General features: G+C 39.7%; 1 protein-coding gene across 1 annotated transcript; it reads left to right on the forward strand.

The window, feature by feature from the left end:
* The first annotated feature begins 808 nt into the window (after nt 1-808).
* Nucleotides 809-16,235, forward strand: rps19bp1 (ribosomal protein S19 binding protein 1). The gene is made up of 4 exons (XM_062026049.1): nt 809-1,054; nt 9,105-9,281; nt 9,364-9,461; nt 14,696-16,235. The coding sequence occupies exons 1-4, from the start codon at nt 1,000-1,002 to the stop codon at nt 14,834-14,836; spliced, it is 471 nt and encodes a 156-aa protein (XP_061882033.1). The 5' UTR covers nt 809-999; the 3' UTR covers nt 14,837-16,235.
* Nucleotides 16,236-16,264: the final 29 nt, after the last annotated feature.

Consider the following 16,264-nt stretch of genomic DNA (forward strand, 5'->3'; position numbering starts at 1 on the left):
AAAAAAAATAGATTAAAAAAAAGTTTTTTCAACAGGAAGTGAACTCGCGGGATGTCGCATAAACCGGAAATGAGACACTGTGATCACCCAATTTTGCATTCATTGAAAAATAATTCTAAAACGTTTACAAATTAAAATGGAGGAAGATAAACATATTTAAACGCACGAATAAAAATAATATGACTCCTTTGAAGCCAGAACAATGATGTAGCGGTTGGCTATCGGGAGGGCGGGACTTCCGGGGAGAGATAGGGAAGTGACGTCAATTATAGGAATGTAGGCTCATACAACTTCTTTGTTTGTCTTGTCTTTTTTACACAAGATGCGATACAGCCACACAACAAACCCCAATGTGCGTCTCCACTCGTTTCCCGGCAATACTCGAACGCCTTACTTGATATAATTAACGTCACTTCCCTATCTCATCCCGGAAGTCCCGCCCCCAATTAAAGTCATTGGCTCACACCCTGTAGCCCGCCGCTACAATATTTAATGTTATCTCAGCCAAGAAAGTATATTGCGTGTGTATTTATTTTAGTTATCATAAAAACCTTGATTAAAATATTTTATTATGGGTATAAGTACTTTTTGAGCACATTTAACAATATTGTGATAATAAAGATAACCTTGATAATGTTGGTCACACTAACCGAGACATAAAATGTTTATATTTCATATCATAACCTTTGTCCACTTAAGTATTGCTTATTCTCAATCTGTTGATTATATATTATGTTTATTTGTTACTTCCAGGTGCTTTTTGGTCAACTGGGTATATAATCTATAAAGCTGTATTTTATTCATTCAAAAATATTCGTCCGGGGTCACGGAAGTAGAGTGTGTTTTGTTCCACACGGACCCGTTTAGCGTGTGTACACGGTGCCCCACGAACAGCTCACCGGATGTTGTCCCGAAAGCTCACATGTTGACAAGTAAAATCGTTTTTTTTTACTCTAACGGTGTTTAGGTTGTTCATTTACACGCAAGACTTTCCGAATCATGTCGGCGTCGTTGGTCAGGAGAGGACTGGAGCTGCTGAGCAAAGACATCAAAAGTAAGTTTAGACTTTCTGGCTAACGTGAGTGGGGAGGCTTTTATTTGAAATATGTATAATACCTGCCGAGTGTCCCTCTTATACTGTATTTACATTATTTCAAATTAAATAAAAGTGTCATTTTTAAAGTTCAATATATATACTTTTAATGGTTTTAGGTAGCGATGTCCGATAATGGCTTTTTTGCTGATATCCGATATTCCGATATTGTCCAACTCTTAATTACCGATTCCGATATCAACCGATACGATATATACAATTGTGGAATTAACACATTATTATGCCTAATTTTGATGTGATGCCCCGCTGGATGCATTAAACAATGTAACAAGGTTTTCCAAAATAAATCAACTCAAGTTATAGAAAAAAATGCCAACATGGCACTGCCATATTTTTATTATTAAAGTCACAAAGTGCATTATTTTTTTTTAATGTGCCTCAAAACAGCAGCTTGGAATTTGGAGGTTGAGGTTGGGGGTGGGGGGGGGGTTTGGTGGTAGCGGGGGTGTATATTGTAGCGTCCCAGAAGAGTTAGTGCTGCAAGGGGTTCTGGGTATTTGTTCTGTTGTGTTACGGTGCGGATGTTCTCCCGAAATGTGTTTGTCATTCTTGTTTGGTGTGGGTTCACAGTGTGGCGCGTATTTGTAACAGTGTTAAAGTTGTTTATACATCCACCCTCAGTGTGACCTGTATGGCTGTTGACCAAGTATGAATTGCATTCCCTTGTGTGTGTGAAAAGCCGTACATAATATGTGATTGGGCCGGCACGCAAAGGCAGTGCCTTTAAGGTTTATTGGCGCTCTGTACTTCTCCCTACGTCCGTGTACCACTCCGTACAGCAGCGTTTTAAAAAGTCATACATTTTACTTTTAGAAACCGATACCGATCATTTCCGATATTACATTTTAAAGCATTTATCGGCAGTCCGATATCGGACATCTCTAGTTTTAGGATAGGTTCTTTTAAAGCATAAAGAGTCTTTTGCATATTGCTCATCAGATTTTTGGTTTGTTTACTTAATGTATTACCAAATTAAAATATCATCACTAAAATGAATTCCTAATATAAAAAGTAATTTCAAAGTACAAAATTCCCGGGCGCAACCACGGCTGCTACTCACTGCTCCCCTCCCAGGGGGTGAACAAGGGGATGGGTCAAATGCAGAGGTTAATTTCACCACACCTAGTGTGTGTGTGACAATCATTAGTACTTTAACTTTAAAGTACACCTCCCAGTTCGACTATCCAACTAATTATGTATGTACATGAATTAGATTTATTAACTTGAGAGTCTATTCCGTTTTTGACTACAATTGAAGGGTGATAAGAGATTTAAATGGGCAACCAAATGAAGCTAAAACAAACCTTGGTTGTATGTAGGGTTGGGTATCGAGTATCGATTGGAACCGGGACTAACTTTCCGATTCTCCCGGAATCGTTCAAAAGTTTAAATTTCGATTCCTATTTTCGATGCTGTCACGCCAATTTAGTCCGCCGACCGGAAAAAAATATGTCCGCCGAACCGGAAGAAGAAGCCGCTGAACACCAACGAAGAAGCGCCCACCCCCGGAAGTGTTAGCATAGCCGAGCGAGTCAGTCAAGCTCAAGCATGGATAGCGGGCGTCGGCGGTCGAAAGTGTGGCTTCACTTTACAAAAAAAATTGAAATAACCGCGAAATAACAGAGCTCCATGTCCATCAAGAAACGAGTGGAGAGAGAGCTGCAGATGTACCAGGACGTTCCACCGATACTTATGTCTGACGACCCTGCTGCATGGTGGTGGTCCGGTAAAACCAACAAAAGACTTATCCTTTGCTGTCAGATCTCGCTTTCTCCTATTTATGCGTTCAAGCTTCTTCCACACCCAGCGAACGTGTATTTTCCACAGCAGGAGACACTATCTGTCCAGAACGCTCACGCATCCTGCCTGAGAAGGCAGATATGGTCATTTTCCTAAACAAGAACTGTCTCTGATTTTATACTGTACCTGCTGCTAATCTGGACTGGGTTTTGCAAGTGGTTTCTTATTGTTTATTTGCTTTTCTGCACCAGGTTAGCCCATCAGTGGGAGCACGGTAACATGTTTAAGTACCTGCAGCATCATACACTTGTGTGTGTTAATGTGTTTTCATGAGGTTTTCAAAAATAAAGCTCTCTTGAGGAAAGTGTACCCCTGGGAAAATGTATTCATAATTTATAATATTTATATTCAAGTTCATAGATTTGATATTTATATTCTAGTTGAAAACAGCCCTGTGAGGGATTTATAGTAAAGTTCATAAAAAGTTAATAGAATTCAAATTGATGGAGAATGTCAGACTATTTCATTCAGAAAGACTGTAGGTTAGCTAGCTCATTTAAAATATCCTAAACTTTTTTTTGACCCTGCCTCTTAAAAGAATCGGAACCGAGAATCGTCAGGAATCGGAATCGAAACAAAGAATCGGAATCGGAATCAGAATCGTTCGAATTCAAACGATACCCAACCCTAGTTGTATGTGCCGTTTGCATGCTTATATGTACTTAATGGTAAGTGTAGCATATTGTGTTTATCGGCCAAAAATTTAATTAGGATCTGTAGGAAAAAAATTATTGGTGCCTTATAATGCATTTAGAGGGAATCGTTTTTTTTAAGGAATACTAAGTGAATTCTACTAAATAGTTTTGGGGCCACATTTCCAGAAAGCTGTAAGGACCATGGGGCTGAACATCTCTCCACTATTATTATTTTGTATAATCTTGAGGACTGACTGCAAAAAAAGTTGAGACCACCTAATGTTGTGCAAAGGTGTTATTCCAGCACTTAAATGAACAAGGTGAAACTAGTATATGACACGGGCTCATAACATGCAACTCAAGATATTTCAAGCTTTGTTTTGATATCATTTTGATGATTATGGTTTAGTTTATGAAAATCTCAGAAGATCCGGGGTCGTCAAAAACTGTTATGATCACAAATACAGGCTTCGCGTATCTCACTTTGCATGTAATGAGTTTAGTCACATTCGTTTCACATTTGAAGTCGAGTTGCTGACACAAATTAATTTTGCACAATATTCATGCACCTGGGCATAGGTTGATTGGCAACACTAAATTGGCCCTAGTGTGTGAATGCTGTCTATCTGTGTTGGCCCTGCGATGAGGTGGCGACTTGTCCAGGGTGTACCCCACCTTCCGCCCGAATGCAGCTGAGATAGGCTCCAGCACCCCCCGCGACCCCGAAAGGGATAAGCGGTAGAAAATGGATGGATGGATGGATGGATGGATGGATGGAACTTAACAATTTATAGTGAAACATTGTCTAAGAGAAAGTAGTGAAAACTGGCTATAAGGGTGAGTTGTGTTGACACTTAAAGGCCTACTGAAACCCACTACTACCGACCACACAGTCTGATAGTTTATATATCAATGATGAAATCTTAACATTATAACACTAGCCAATACGGCCGGGTTAACTTATAAAGTGACATTTTAAATTTGCCGCTAAACTTCCGGTTCGAAACGCCTCTGAGGATGACGTATGCGTGTGACGTAGCCCGGCGAACACGGGTATGCCTTCCACATTGAAGCCGATACGAAAAAGCTCTGTTTTCATTTCATAATTCCACAGTATTCTGGACATCTGTGTTCGTGAATCTGTTTCAATCATGTTCATTGCATTATGGAGAAGGAAGCCGAGCAAGCAAAGAAGAAAGTTGTCGGTGCGAAATGGACGTATTTTTCGAACGTAGTCAGCCACAACAGTACACAGCCGGCGCTTCTTTGTTTACATTCCCGAAAGATGCAGTCAAGATGGAAGAACTCGGATAACAGAGACTCTAACCAGGAGGACTTTTGATTTGGATACACAGACGCCTGTAGAGAACTGGGACAACACAGACTCTTACCAGGATTACTTTGATTTGGATGACAAAGACGCAGACGTGCTACTGTGAGTATGCAGCTTTGGCTTTTTTTTGCGTATGTACGTAACTTTTTTAAAATATATAAGCTTTATGAACCTTGGGTTAGGTGAACGGTCTTTTGGGCTGAGTGATTGTGTGTGTTGATCATGTGTTTGAATTGTATTGGCGTGTTCTATGGAGCTAGGAGCTAGCAGAGGAGCTAGGAGCTAGCATAACACGTACCGTACCGTACGTGCGCGTCACGTACGTAACTTTTTAAAAATATATAAGCTTTATGAACCTTGGGTTAGGTGAACGGTCTTTTGGGCTGAGTGATTGTGTGTGTTGATCAGGTGTTTGAATTGTATTGGCGTGTTCTATGGAGCTAGGAGCTAGCAGAGGAGCTAGGAGCTAGCATAACAAACACGCAGGTGTTATTATGCAGGATTAATTTGTGGCATATTAAATATAAGCCTGGTTGTGTTGTGGCTAATAGAGTATATATATGTCTTGTGTTTATTTACTGTTGTAGTCATTCCCAGCTGAATATCAGGTACCGTGAGTATGCAGCCTTGGCTGCTAAACATTCGATAACTTGACCGTATGTGCGCGTCACGTACGTAACTTTTTTAAAATATATAAGCTTTATGAACCTTGGGTTAGGTAAACGGTCTTTTGGGCTGAGTGATTGTGTGTGTTGATCAGGTGTTTGAATTGTATTGGCGTGTTCTATGGAGCTAGGAGCTAGCAGAGGAGCTAGGAGCTAGCATAACAAACACGCAGGTGTTTTTATGCAGGATTAATTTGTGGCATATTAAATATAAGCCTGGTTGTGTTGTGGCTAATAGAGTATATATATGTCTTGTGTTTATTTACTGTTGTAGTCATTCCCAGCTGAATATCAGGTCACCCCCGGCTCTCACAGCATCTTCCCTATCTGAATAGCTTCAACTCCCCACTAGTCCTTCACTTGCACTTTACTCATCCACAAATCTTTCATCCTCGCTCAAATTAATGGGGAAATTGTCGCTTTCTCGGTCCGAATCTCTCTCACTTCATGCGGCCATCATTGTAAACAATAGGGAACTTTGCGTATATGTTCAACTGACTACGTCACGCTACTTCCGGTAGGTGCAAGCCTTTTTTTTATCAGATACCAAAAGTTGCAATCTTTATCGTCGTTGTTCTATACTAAATCCTTTCAGCAAAAATATGGCAATATCGCGAAATGATCAAGTATGACACATAGAATAGATCTGCTATCCCCGTTTAAATAAAAAAAATTCATTTCAGTAGGCCTTTAAAGGCCTACTGAAAGCCACTACTACCGACCACGCAGTCTGATAGTTTATATATCAATGATGAAATCTTAACATTGCAACACATGCCAATACGGCCGGGTTAACTTATATAGTGCAATTTTAAATTTCCCGCTAAGCTTCCGGTTGGAAACGTCTATGTATGATGACGTATGCGCGTGACGTCACGACGGCAACGGAAGTATTCGTACCCAATGTGTCACTGTACAAACTGCTCTGTTTTCATCGAACAATTCCACAGTATTCTGGACATCTGTGTTGGTGAATCCTTTGCAATTTGTTTAATGGACAATGGAGACTGCAAATAAGAAAGTTGTAGGTGCGATCGGTGTATTAGCGGCGGACTACAGCAACACAATCAGGAGGTGGTGTTGTGTTTGAGCTGGATAGCAGACGCACTGCCGTGAGTACAGCTTTGGCTTCCAAACATTTGATCGCTTGCCCGTACGTGCGTGTCGCTATGTGCATGTCACGTACGTAACTTTGGGGAAATATATGTTTCTTGCCGACTCTGATGGCGGCCGGGGTGTCGTCGAAAGCTACAACGCCCGCCGCCGCTCCATAGTTAGCTTCAATTGTTAAGCTTCGCCAAGCTGGAAATTATTAACCGTGTATTTACATGTTCATGGTTTAATAGTATTGTTGATCTTCTGTCTATCCTTCCAGTCAGGTTTTTATTTTTATTTTGTTTCTATCTGCATTTGAGCCTGATGCTATCACGTTAGCTCCGTAGCTAAGTTAGCTTCAATTGTTAAGCTTCGCCAAGCTGGAAATTATTAACCGTTTATTTACATGTTCATGGTTTAATAGTATTGTTGATCTTCTGTCTATCCTTCCAGTCAGGTTTTTTTTAAATTTTGTTTCTATCTGCATTTGAGTCCGATGCTATCACGTTAGCTCCGTAGCTAAAGTGCGTCAACGATGTATTGTCGTGGAGATAAAAGTCACTGTGAATGTCCATTTCGCGTTCTCGACTCTCATTTTCAAGAGGATATAGTATCCGAGGTGGTTTAAAATACAAATCCGTGATCCACAATAGAAAAAAGAGAGTGTGTGGAATCCAATGAGACCTTGTACCTAAGTTACGGTCAGAGCGAAAAAAGATACACCCTGCACTGCCTCTCTAGTCCTTCACTCTTAACGTTCCTCATCCACAAATCTTTCATCCTCGCTCAAATTAATGGGGTAATCGTCGCTTTCTCGGTCCGAATCTCTCTCGCTCCATTGTAAACAACGGGGAATTGTGAGGAATCCTTCCTCCTGTGACGTCACGCTACTTCCGGTATAGGCAAGGCTTTTTTTATCAGCGACCAAAAGTTGCGAACTTTATCGTCGTTGTTCTCTACTAAATCCTTTCAGCAAAAATATGGCAATATCGCGAAATGATCAAGTATGACACATAGAATGGATCTGCTATCCCCGTTTAAATAAAAAAAATTCATCTCAGTAGGCCTTTAAAGTGGTAGTAGGAATAGTTTACTTCGGCAATGTAAAGAAAATAATTAAATAATAACAATACAGCAGTGAACACATATAGGAAACAAATATTTCACTCTGAAAATGCATACAAAATGAAAAAAATACATGCGATTCGGTTTACTTATCTGAAAAGGAGTGGGACGAAGTTAAACATACAGTACAGGCCAAATGCGTTTTTCTTTATTTTCATGACTATTTACATTGTAGATTGTCACTGAAGGCATCAACACCATGAATGAACACATGTGGAGTTATGTACTTAACAAAATAAGTTACATTATATTGTAGTTTATTCAAAAATAGCCACCCTTTGTTCTGATTACTGCTTTGCACACTCTGGGCATTCTCTCGATGAGCTTCAAGAGGTAAATGGTAAATGGGTCGTACTTGTATAGCGCTTTTCTACCTTTTTAAGGAACTCAAAGCGCTTTGACACTATTTTCCACATTCACCCATTCACACACACACACATTCACACACTGATGGCGGTAGTCACCCTTTCACTTCACAGGGGTGCTTGAAGCTCATCGAGAGAATGCAAAGAGTGTGCAAAGCAGTAATCACAGCAAAGGGTGGCTATTTTGAATGTTTTAGCGCTTTCATGGCGAGTTTACTGACAGATATAAGTAAGAACTTTACACTACGTTATATTAGAAATGGCAACAGCGGAGGATGAATGTCCAATAACAAAAAGATAAGAGAAAAAGAAGCTTATCGACTACGGACTACAAAGGCGGACGCATGCAATTTTTCAGGACTTATGCAGATCCCAAATACAGATCAGCAGGCACCAGAAGGTAAGAAAAGTTGCTTTTGCATAATATTGCGAAACAAAGCAGCAGATAATGTCTTACCTTATACACACACCATAATAATACTCTTATGTTGAAGCACAGTACAATCCATCAAGCGGTGCGGCTTCATAACTTACCAAAGTCGTACTAAAACATTTATATACATTTTTGAGCGCCGTGTGTAATGTTCTACATTTTCAATGGAACATATAAAATTTTGGTGTTGTTTACTTGAGTCATATTGCAATCTGCAAGTATCTCTTATGAATGACTGCCATCTTCTGGTCATACTTATCATTACACCATGTACCAAATAAAATAGCTTCGAGGTTGGTAAGCAAAAACAGAATTATTCCGTACATTAGGCGCACTGTCAAGTTTTGAGGGAAAAAAACTATTATAAGTGTGCCTTATAGTCCGGAAAATACGGTAGTTCTGTTGTAGTTGTAAAAAACCAAAAACGATAAACGTCAAAATGCCTAATTTTGACTCCGATAGTCGGTCGATCTCTAGTTAAAACTACTAAATACTTTTAGCATGATGTTGTCTCATGTCTCTACTGGGCCTCCTGCTAGGTGACATGAGGGGGAAGAAGAAGAAGAAGCCGCCCACGCCCAGCTCCGCCACAGTGAGGACGCTGGTGAGCACCAAGCGGCAGGGCGTGACCAGGCAGGTCAAGCGGCTGCAGGGGCGCCTTGGTCCCGGCAAGAGCAAAGCCACGGTCAAAGACAAGAGGATCAAGTGTGTTGTGGGTCAGTCACCGCAAGAATGACTCTTCTTTCTCCCTTTTTCTGTGCACTGAATTATTGTTTCTCTTTTCCTCGCCGACTGAAGAGGAGTTCCGAAAGAAACAGCGGAAAAGTCTGATGAAGCAGAACCTCAAATTCCTGATGAGAGATGGATTTAAAGCCACCATGTCAGACACGTTGAAGGTGAGACAATCAAAGATCCACTTAAGGCGAAGTTGAGCGACACAAATTTGGTCGCATGTTGATGACACATTCTTGCTGTGTCTGCAAATTTGACGGAGACAAGCGAACTAACGCATCCTCAAAGCAATATAGCTGTAGAGGTGGCCCTGTAGTGGGTTCTTCGGACCATCACGCACTGCCAGGAGAGCCCGGAATTCAGGGTATAACACTTTTTTATTTTCATAACTATCAATAGGCTTCTGCTTTCCAGCACAATGTATTTTCCTCCTGCGTCCGCTCATCTCGTTCCGGCTGCTGCTAATGAAGGCGACAGGTGATTAGATAACAAGGTCCACCTGGGCCATCCACTCACCTGTCGCTGTCTTCGAGGCCGGTCCTTGCACACCCAGTTCCGCGGCAGGCCCGCAGGCCACGCCCCCCTCCACAGTAGCAATCTAGCTAGCGGCTAACGTCCCTCCACGGTGCAAAGCCACTTCTAAGTCGGCAATCCTCTCCTACGTGGCGACAAATCAGCTGTTTCTTACAAGTAGCATTATCACTGGATGACGAGAAATAGCTAAACATGCTACACGACACACCGTAGGACAGGGGTCACCAACGTGGTGCCCGCGGGCACCAGGTAGCCCGTAAGGACCAGATGAGAGCCCACTGGCCTGTTCTAAAAATAGCTCAAATAGCAGCACTTACCAGTGAGCTGCCTCTATTTTTTAAATTTAATTTATTTACTAGAAAACTGGTCTCGCTTTGCCCGACATTTTTAATTCTAAGAGAGACAAAACTCAAATAGAATTTGAAAATCCAAGAAAATATTTTAAAGACTTGGTCTTCACTTGTTTAAATAAATTCATTAATTGTTTTACTTTGATTCTTATAACTTTCAGAAAGACAATTTTAGAGAAAAAATACAACCTTAAAAATGATTTTAGGATTTTTAAACACATATACCTTTTTACCTTTTAAATTCCTTCCTCTTCCTTACTGACAATTTAAATCAATGTTCAAGTAAATTTATTTTTTTTATTGTAAAGAATAATAAATACATTTTAATTTAATTCTTCATTTTAGCTTCTGTTTTTTCGACGAAGAATATTTGTGAAATATTTCTTTAAACTTATTATGATTAAAATTCAAAAAAAATATTCTGGCAAATCTAGAAAATCTGTAGAATCAAATTTAAATCTTATTTCAAAGTCTTTTGAATTTTTTTTTAAATTTTTGTTTTGGAAAATCTAGAAGAAATAATGATTTGTCTTTGTAAGAAATATAGCTTGGTCCAATTTGTTATATATTCTAACAAAGTGTAGATTGGATTTTAACCTTTTTAAAATATGTCACCAGAATTCTAAAAGTAATCTTAATCAGGAAAAATTACTAATGATGTTCCATAAATTCTTTTTTTAATTTTTTCAAAAAGATTCGAATTAGCTACTTTTTCTCTTCTTTTTTTCGGTTGAATTTTGAATTTTAAAGAGTCGAAATTGAAGATAAACTATGTTTCAAAATTGAGTTGTCATTTTTTTCGTATTTTTTCCTCTTTTAAACCGTTCAATTAAGTGTAAATATCATTAATTATTAATAATAACATAGAGTTAAAGGTAAATTGAGCAAATTGGCTATTTCTGTCAATTTATTTAAGTGTGTATCAAACTGGTAGCCCTTCGCATTAATCAGTACCCAAGAAGTAGCTCTTGGTTTCAAAAAGGTTGGTGACCCCTGCCGTAGGAGGATAAGCTAAATGCAAGCTAGACCTCTTAAACGGAAACAAAGGTGGGCAGATCGAATGCAAGCTAGACCTCTTAAACGGAAACAAAGGTGGGCAGATCGATACAAATATCAACAGTAACGATACTGAGTATAGTATCCTTGTTTTCTCAATACTACAGTGGTTAGATCGATATTTATATTGGGGAGGTTGTTATGTTCCAAGACGGTTTCATTTCGTTGACTAATAATTTTCGACTTGGGTATTGTCAACAACCTATTTTCCCCTGACTAACATAAGATGATAACTGATCAAACAAATTCAATTTGACATTTTAGTCAACGAATAAAAACGAGACAAAAACATTGACAGAAACAAAATCTAATCATATTTAATGTTGTCTTGTAAATGGGCGGCACAAGTTGGGAATATATCCAATCACAGCTTTTTAACAACGTACTTATGCAAGAGAAGGCCGGGAGTTAGGAAGCAGAGCCAATTTAGGTGTTTAGGTGTAAGTCCGATACCCCATACTCTCTGAGCACTCCCCACAGGACTTCCCGGGGGACATGGTCGAATGCCTTCTCCAAGTCAACAAAGCACATGTAGACTGGTTGGGAAAACTCCCATGCACCCTCAAGGACCCTGCCGAGAGTATAGAGCTGGTCTACTGTTCCACGACCAGGACAAAAACCACAATGTTCCTACTGGATCCGAGGTTCGACTATCCGACGTAGCCTCCTCTCCAGCACACCTGAATAGACCTTATCGGGAAGGCTGAGGAGTGTGATCCCACGATAGTTGGAACACACCCTCCGGTTCCCCTTCTTAAATAGAGGAACCACCACCCCGGTCTGCCAATCCAGAGGTACCGCCCCCGATGTCCACGCGATGTTGCAGAGTCTTATCAACCAAGACAGCCCCACAGCATCCATCCTCACCTATGGTCATGAGCTTTGGGTTATGACTAAGGATGATACTCAAAACCGATTTTACCAGTTGTTCGATAAGAAAAGAACCGAGTCCTGGGACTCGAATCCCTTTTTGAGAACCGGTACCCGTTATCGAGACCACTATAGTAAAGAAAAAGAGTTGGTTCTTTATTCGAATCCCTGGGAACGAATCCTGTCCCGACCAGAAATGCCCCGTGGGACATCACAAGAAATGACGTCACGTGGCTCAGTCATTAGGTGCAGGAAAAACAATGGACCGGAAAAAGAGCTCCAAGGTGTAATAAAGTTCAAAACAAAAGGTACAATCCAATGAATAACTTTACTGAGAGATTTGAGCAGGGTACAAACACATGACGAACACTTTTAGACCAACCGGAAACAGCAACCAGGCTAGAAAACGCACCTCCTTTACGCCAGCTGTCGCAACGTTCTTAAAGCAACCGGAGCACATACATATATACCTGTATACAACATATATGACATGATCTCCCTTTTTTAACTTTTGTTTTTCTTTCCTTGTAAACAAAACAAAATCACACTGTACAGTGTTTCCCATAAACTACCAAGATACCTGTGGCGGTGGGGGCGTGGCTATGGGCGTGGTCACCATGACATCATCGAGTAATTTGCATAATATACTACAATGATATGATTTTCTCTAAAAAGGCTCAAAAAATGTATACTTACTAATTAATAATAACACTTTTGTTTTAAACGTCCATCCATCCATCCATTTTACAATATAATTACAACACTTTATGTACATATTTATATACAGATTTGAACAACAAGTTATTCACTGAAATATATTTATTAATTGTGGTTCTTACAAAAAATATATCTTATAAAATATAAAAGCTAAAATGTCTCTTAAAGCTCTGCCCCTTTAATTAGTGCATACTAAATAATTTAACTTTAGCCTACTACTACAACCATATTATTTACCAGCAACATAAAGTGAAACAGAGGCAGAGGTGTCCTGCCACAGTCAGTAACAAATAAACAGAAAACAGTAGTGGTCAAATACAAATAACGCAACAAGAGAAGTATCCTACACTTCTCTTTTGTAAAGTAAATCTGAACAGCCTAAATGGGCATCTACATCAACTACATGATTTGCCTGAAAAGCTGGACAAGACAAATAATAAATTTTATTTTTTTTATTTGTGGCGGACGTAATTCTTTCGTGGCGGGCCGCCACAAATAAATGAATGTGTGGGAAACACTGCTGTATATGTGTTGTCTGTCTAATTATAAATAATGCAGACGAGGCGTGTTGGCTGAGTTCTTGACGTTTACTTTCACAGCGTGCTCATAACCTCATTCTTAGCTGCCGGGTGGCGACATGCAACAACACTTTTCGGGGCTACCGCGCATGCTCGTCACTCCCGTTGCATGCTGGGTAGTGTAGTTGTTATATTCCCTAGCTCATAACATCACATCTTTCCCCCTATAAAGAAATAATGTTAACTCAATAAAGTGTATTTCTTTTTTTAGCTTTAACTTTTCATTTTTTAGCATTGTAACCACATTTGCAAACAACTTTTCTCTTCACAGAATTTTCTTTCAATAAATAAATAAAGTGCAAAAATGTCAAAGCATCGTAAAAAACCGTTATGTCAAATAGCAGCAGAAGTGCACTTTTTGGAGAGCTGTATTATTTTCAGTTTTGTGCCCAAGGGACTGATTTTATTTAAAACTATATTATTATTTATACACCTATAGTGATCACAGAGACAGGTTGTTTTTGTGTTACTGTATATATTTGTTTTTCTGAAAAATCCCATTTAATATACTTTGGTTAACAACAGTCAATATTTATTTATTTTATTTTTTTAGGGGGGTAACAGTCAATATTTATTTATTTATTAGATTTTATTTTTTCTTATATAATAAAAGTGAGCTTTTGTTAAACCAAATATTGTGTTTTTTTCCATATACAACAACCTATCTGGACTCGATAAGAAGAGAATCGATAAGCAATCGGTTCGATAACAGGATTCGATAATAGGCTCGAACTCGATAATTTCTTATCAAACATCATCCCTAGTTATGACCGAAAGGACAAGATCTTGGGTACAAGCGGCCAAAATGATCTTCCCCCGCCGGGTGGGGGGTCTCTCCCTTAGAGATAGGGTGAGAGGCTCTGTCATCCGGGAGGAACTCAGAGTAAAGCCGCTGCTCCTCCACATCGAGAGGAGCCAGATGAGGTGGTTCGGGCATCTGCTCAGGATGCCACCCGAACGCCTCCCTAGGGAGGTGTTTAGGGCACGTCCGACCGGTAGGAGGCTACGGGGAAGACCCAGGACACGTTGGGAAGACTATGACTCCCGGCTGGCCTGGGAACGCCTCAGGATCCCCCGGGAGGAGCTGGACGAAGTGGCTGGGGAGAGGGAAGTCTGGGCTTCTCTGCCTAGGCTGCTGCTCCCGCGACCTGACCTCGGATAAGCGGAAGAAAATGGATGGATGGATGGATGGATAATTCAGTTTTCAATGGGGATGAATAAGAATCGCGATGTGAATGGATTTTTTTTGGTGCGCCCATAAATATGACCCATGCCCTCTGTGCCCCCACTCAGATCCAGAGCTACAACACAGGACGGCAGTCCTGCAATCATCTCAACGAGGATCCTCAGACTCCCAAAGACACGCCGGTGTTCACGGAGGAGGAGTTTGAGCACTTCCAGAGGGAATATTTTGGCGCAAAGAAAAATAGTTGATCCGAACAATAAACTCTGAGGAGAGGCCACGCTGATCGACTGGACGGAAGAATGGACTCACTCAAGTAACAATGTCCAGTGTTGACTTATTCTCAAATTCCATTAAATAAATACTCTAGCCCAGGCCTGGGCAATTATTTTACTCGGGGGCGCAGATTTAGATTAAAAAAAGTGTATCTGGGGGCAGGTATATCTATTTTTAGGAACACTAATACAAAACCTCACAATAATGATTGAAAGCTAAAAACGTTATGACAGACCGCCTTAAAAAACGGAATGGAATTTGACATTTTTTTACTGAATGAGACACCCAGGATGTAGATGAATAAAAAGAATGTGGGGTTTACAATATTAACTATGAAGGATAAAACACTGAATATTGACAACATATTTTACAATCAACCGAAACACAACCAAAATGCAACAAACATAGTGAAATATGAACGCGAAGGGTTCTGAGATATCTGGTAGTGACCAAAGTAACTAATTAGATAATAATAGTAACTAATTAGATGACCATAGTAACTAATTAGATGACCATAGTAACTAGTATATAATGCAGCTTCCAAGCATTGAAAGACTTAGTATAGTTGAGGATTTACGCTCATTAGAAAACATCACTGCACATTATAATGGCAGCTACACTTTCCATCTTAAACATCTAAAACAATTATTTGGGGATGTCCGCCGGGCCAGATTGAAAAGCTCAACGGGCCGCATGTGGCCCCCGGGGCCTTAATTTGCCCATGTCTGCTGTAGCCTGTGAATTTTCATGCCATTCAAAGCTAATGAATTTCCTAACGTGTATTTATATTAAATGTGTAACCTCACAACTCAATAGACTTACTGTATTTATTGTACTGCCAATTTAGTTTGAAGGACTGGGAGGGAATAAACCGCGATGTTTGTGTATTAACTCAAGTTGACCACCAGGGAGCAGTGTGGTCCACCTGTCACCAACAACCATAAACTAAATTGTTGTGAAGTTGATATAAGTTGAATATACCAGAGGTGTCCAAAGTGCGGCCCGCAGCTAATCGTTTACCGGCCCCCCACACATTCTGCAAAAATTGCAAAATTGATAGTATTGCAAAAATAAAGTGGATTGAGGTGAAATCTAACGAGAAAACGTTGCAATGTTGACACAAAACTGCCATGCAGGCTGTTTTTTTTTTCTTTTGTCTTTGTTTATTTTTATTTTTTTTTGCCATTGCTCGGAAAAAGACAAAAAATCTATGTTACAATGAATTATTACTTAAAAAATGTCACTTTAAAATGTTTTATGTGGAAAAAATATTGCATATATTGTGTGGTTGCCATATAAAAACATCAAAGTTTTATTTGACAAAAGAGCATAAAACAAATAAAATAATAGTTCAAACGTAAAATCGACAGATATATCTGAAGTTGATTTTGTAATTTAAGTGT

The sequence above is a fragment of the Entelurus aequoreus genome, linkage group LG18 (assembly GCF_033978785.1).
Source record: "Entelurus aequoreus isolate RoL-2023_Sb linkage group LG18, RoL_Eaeq_v1.1, whole genome shotgun sequence".
Taxonomy (NCBI): domain Eukaryota; kingdom Metazoa; phylum Chordata; class Actinopteri; order Syngnathiformes; family Syngnathidae; genus Entelurus; species Entelurus aequoreus.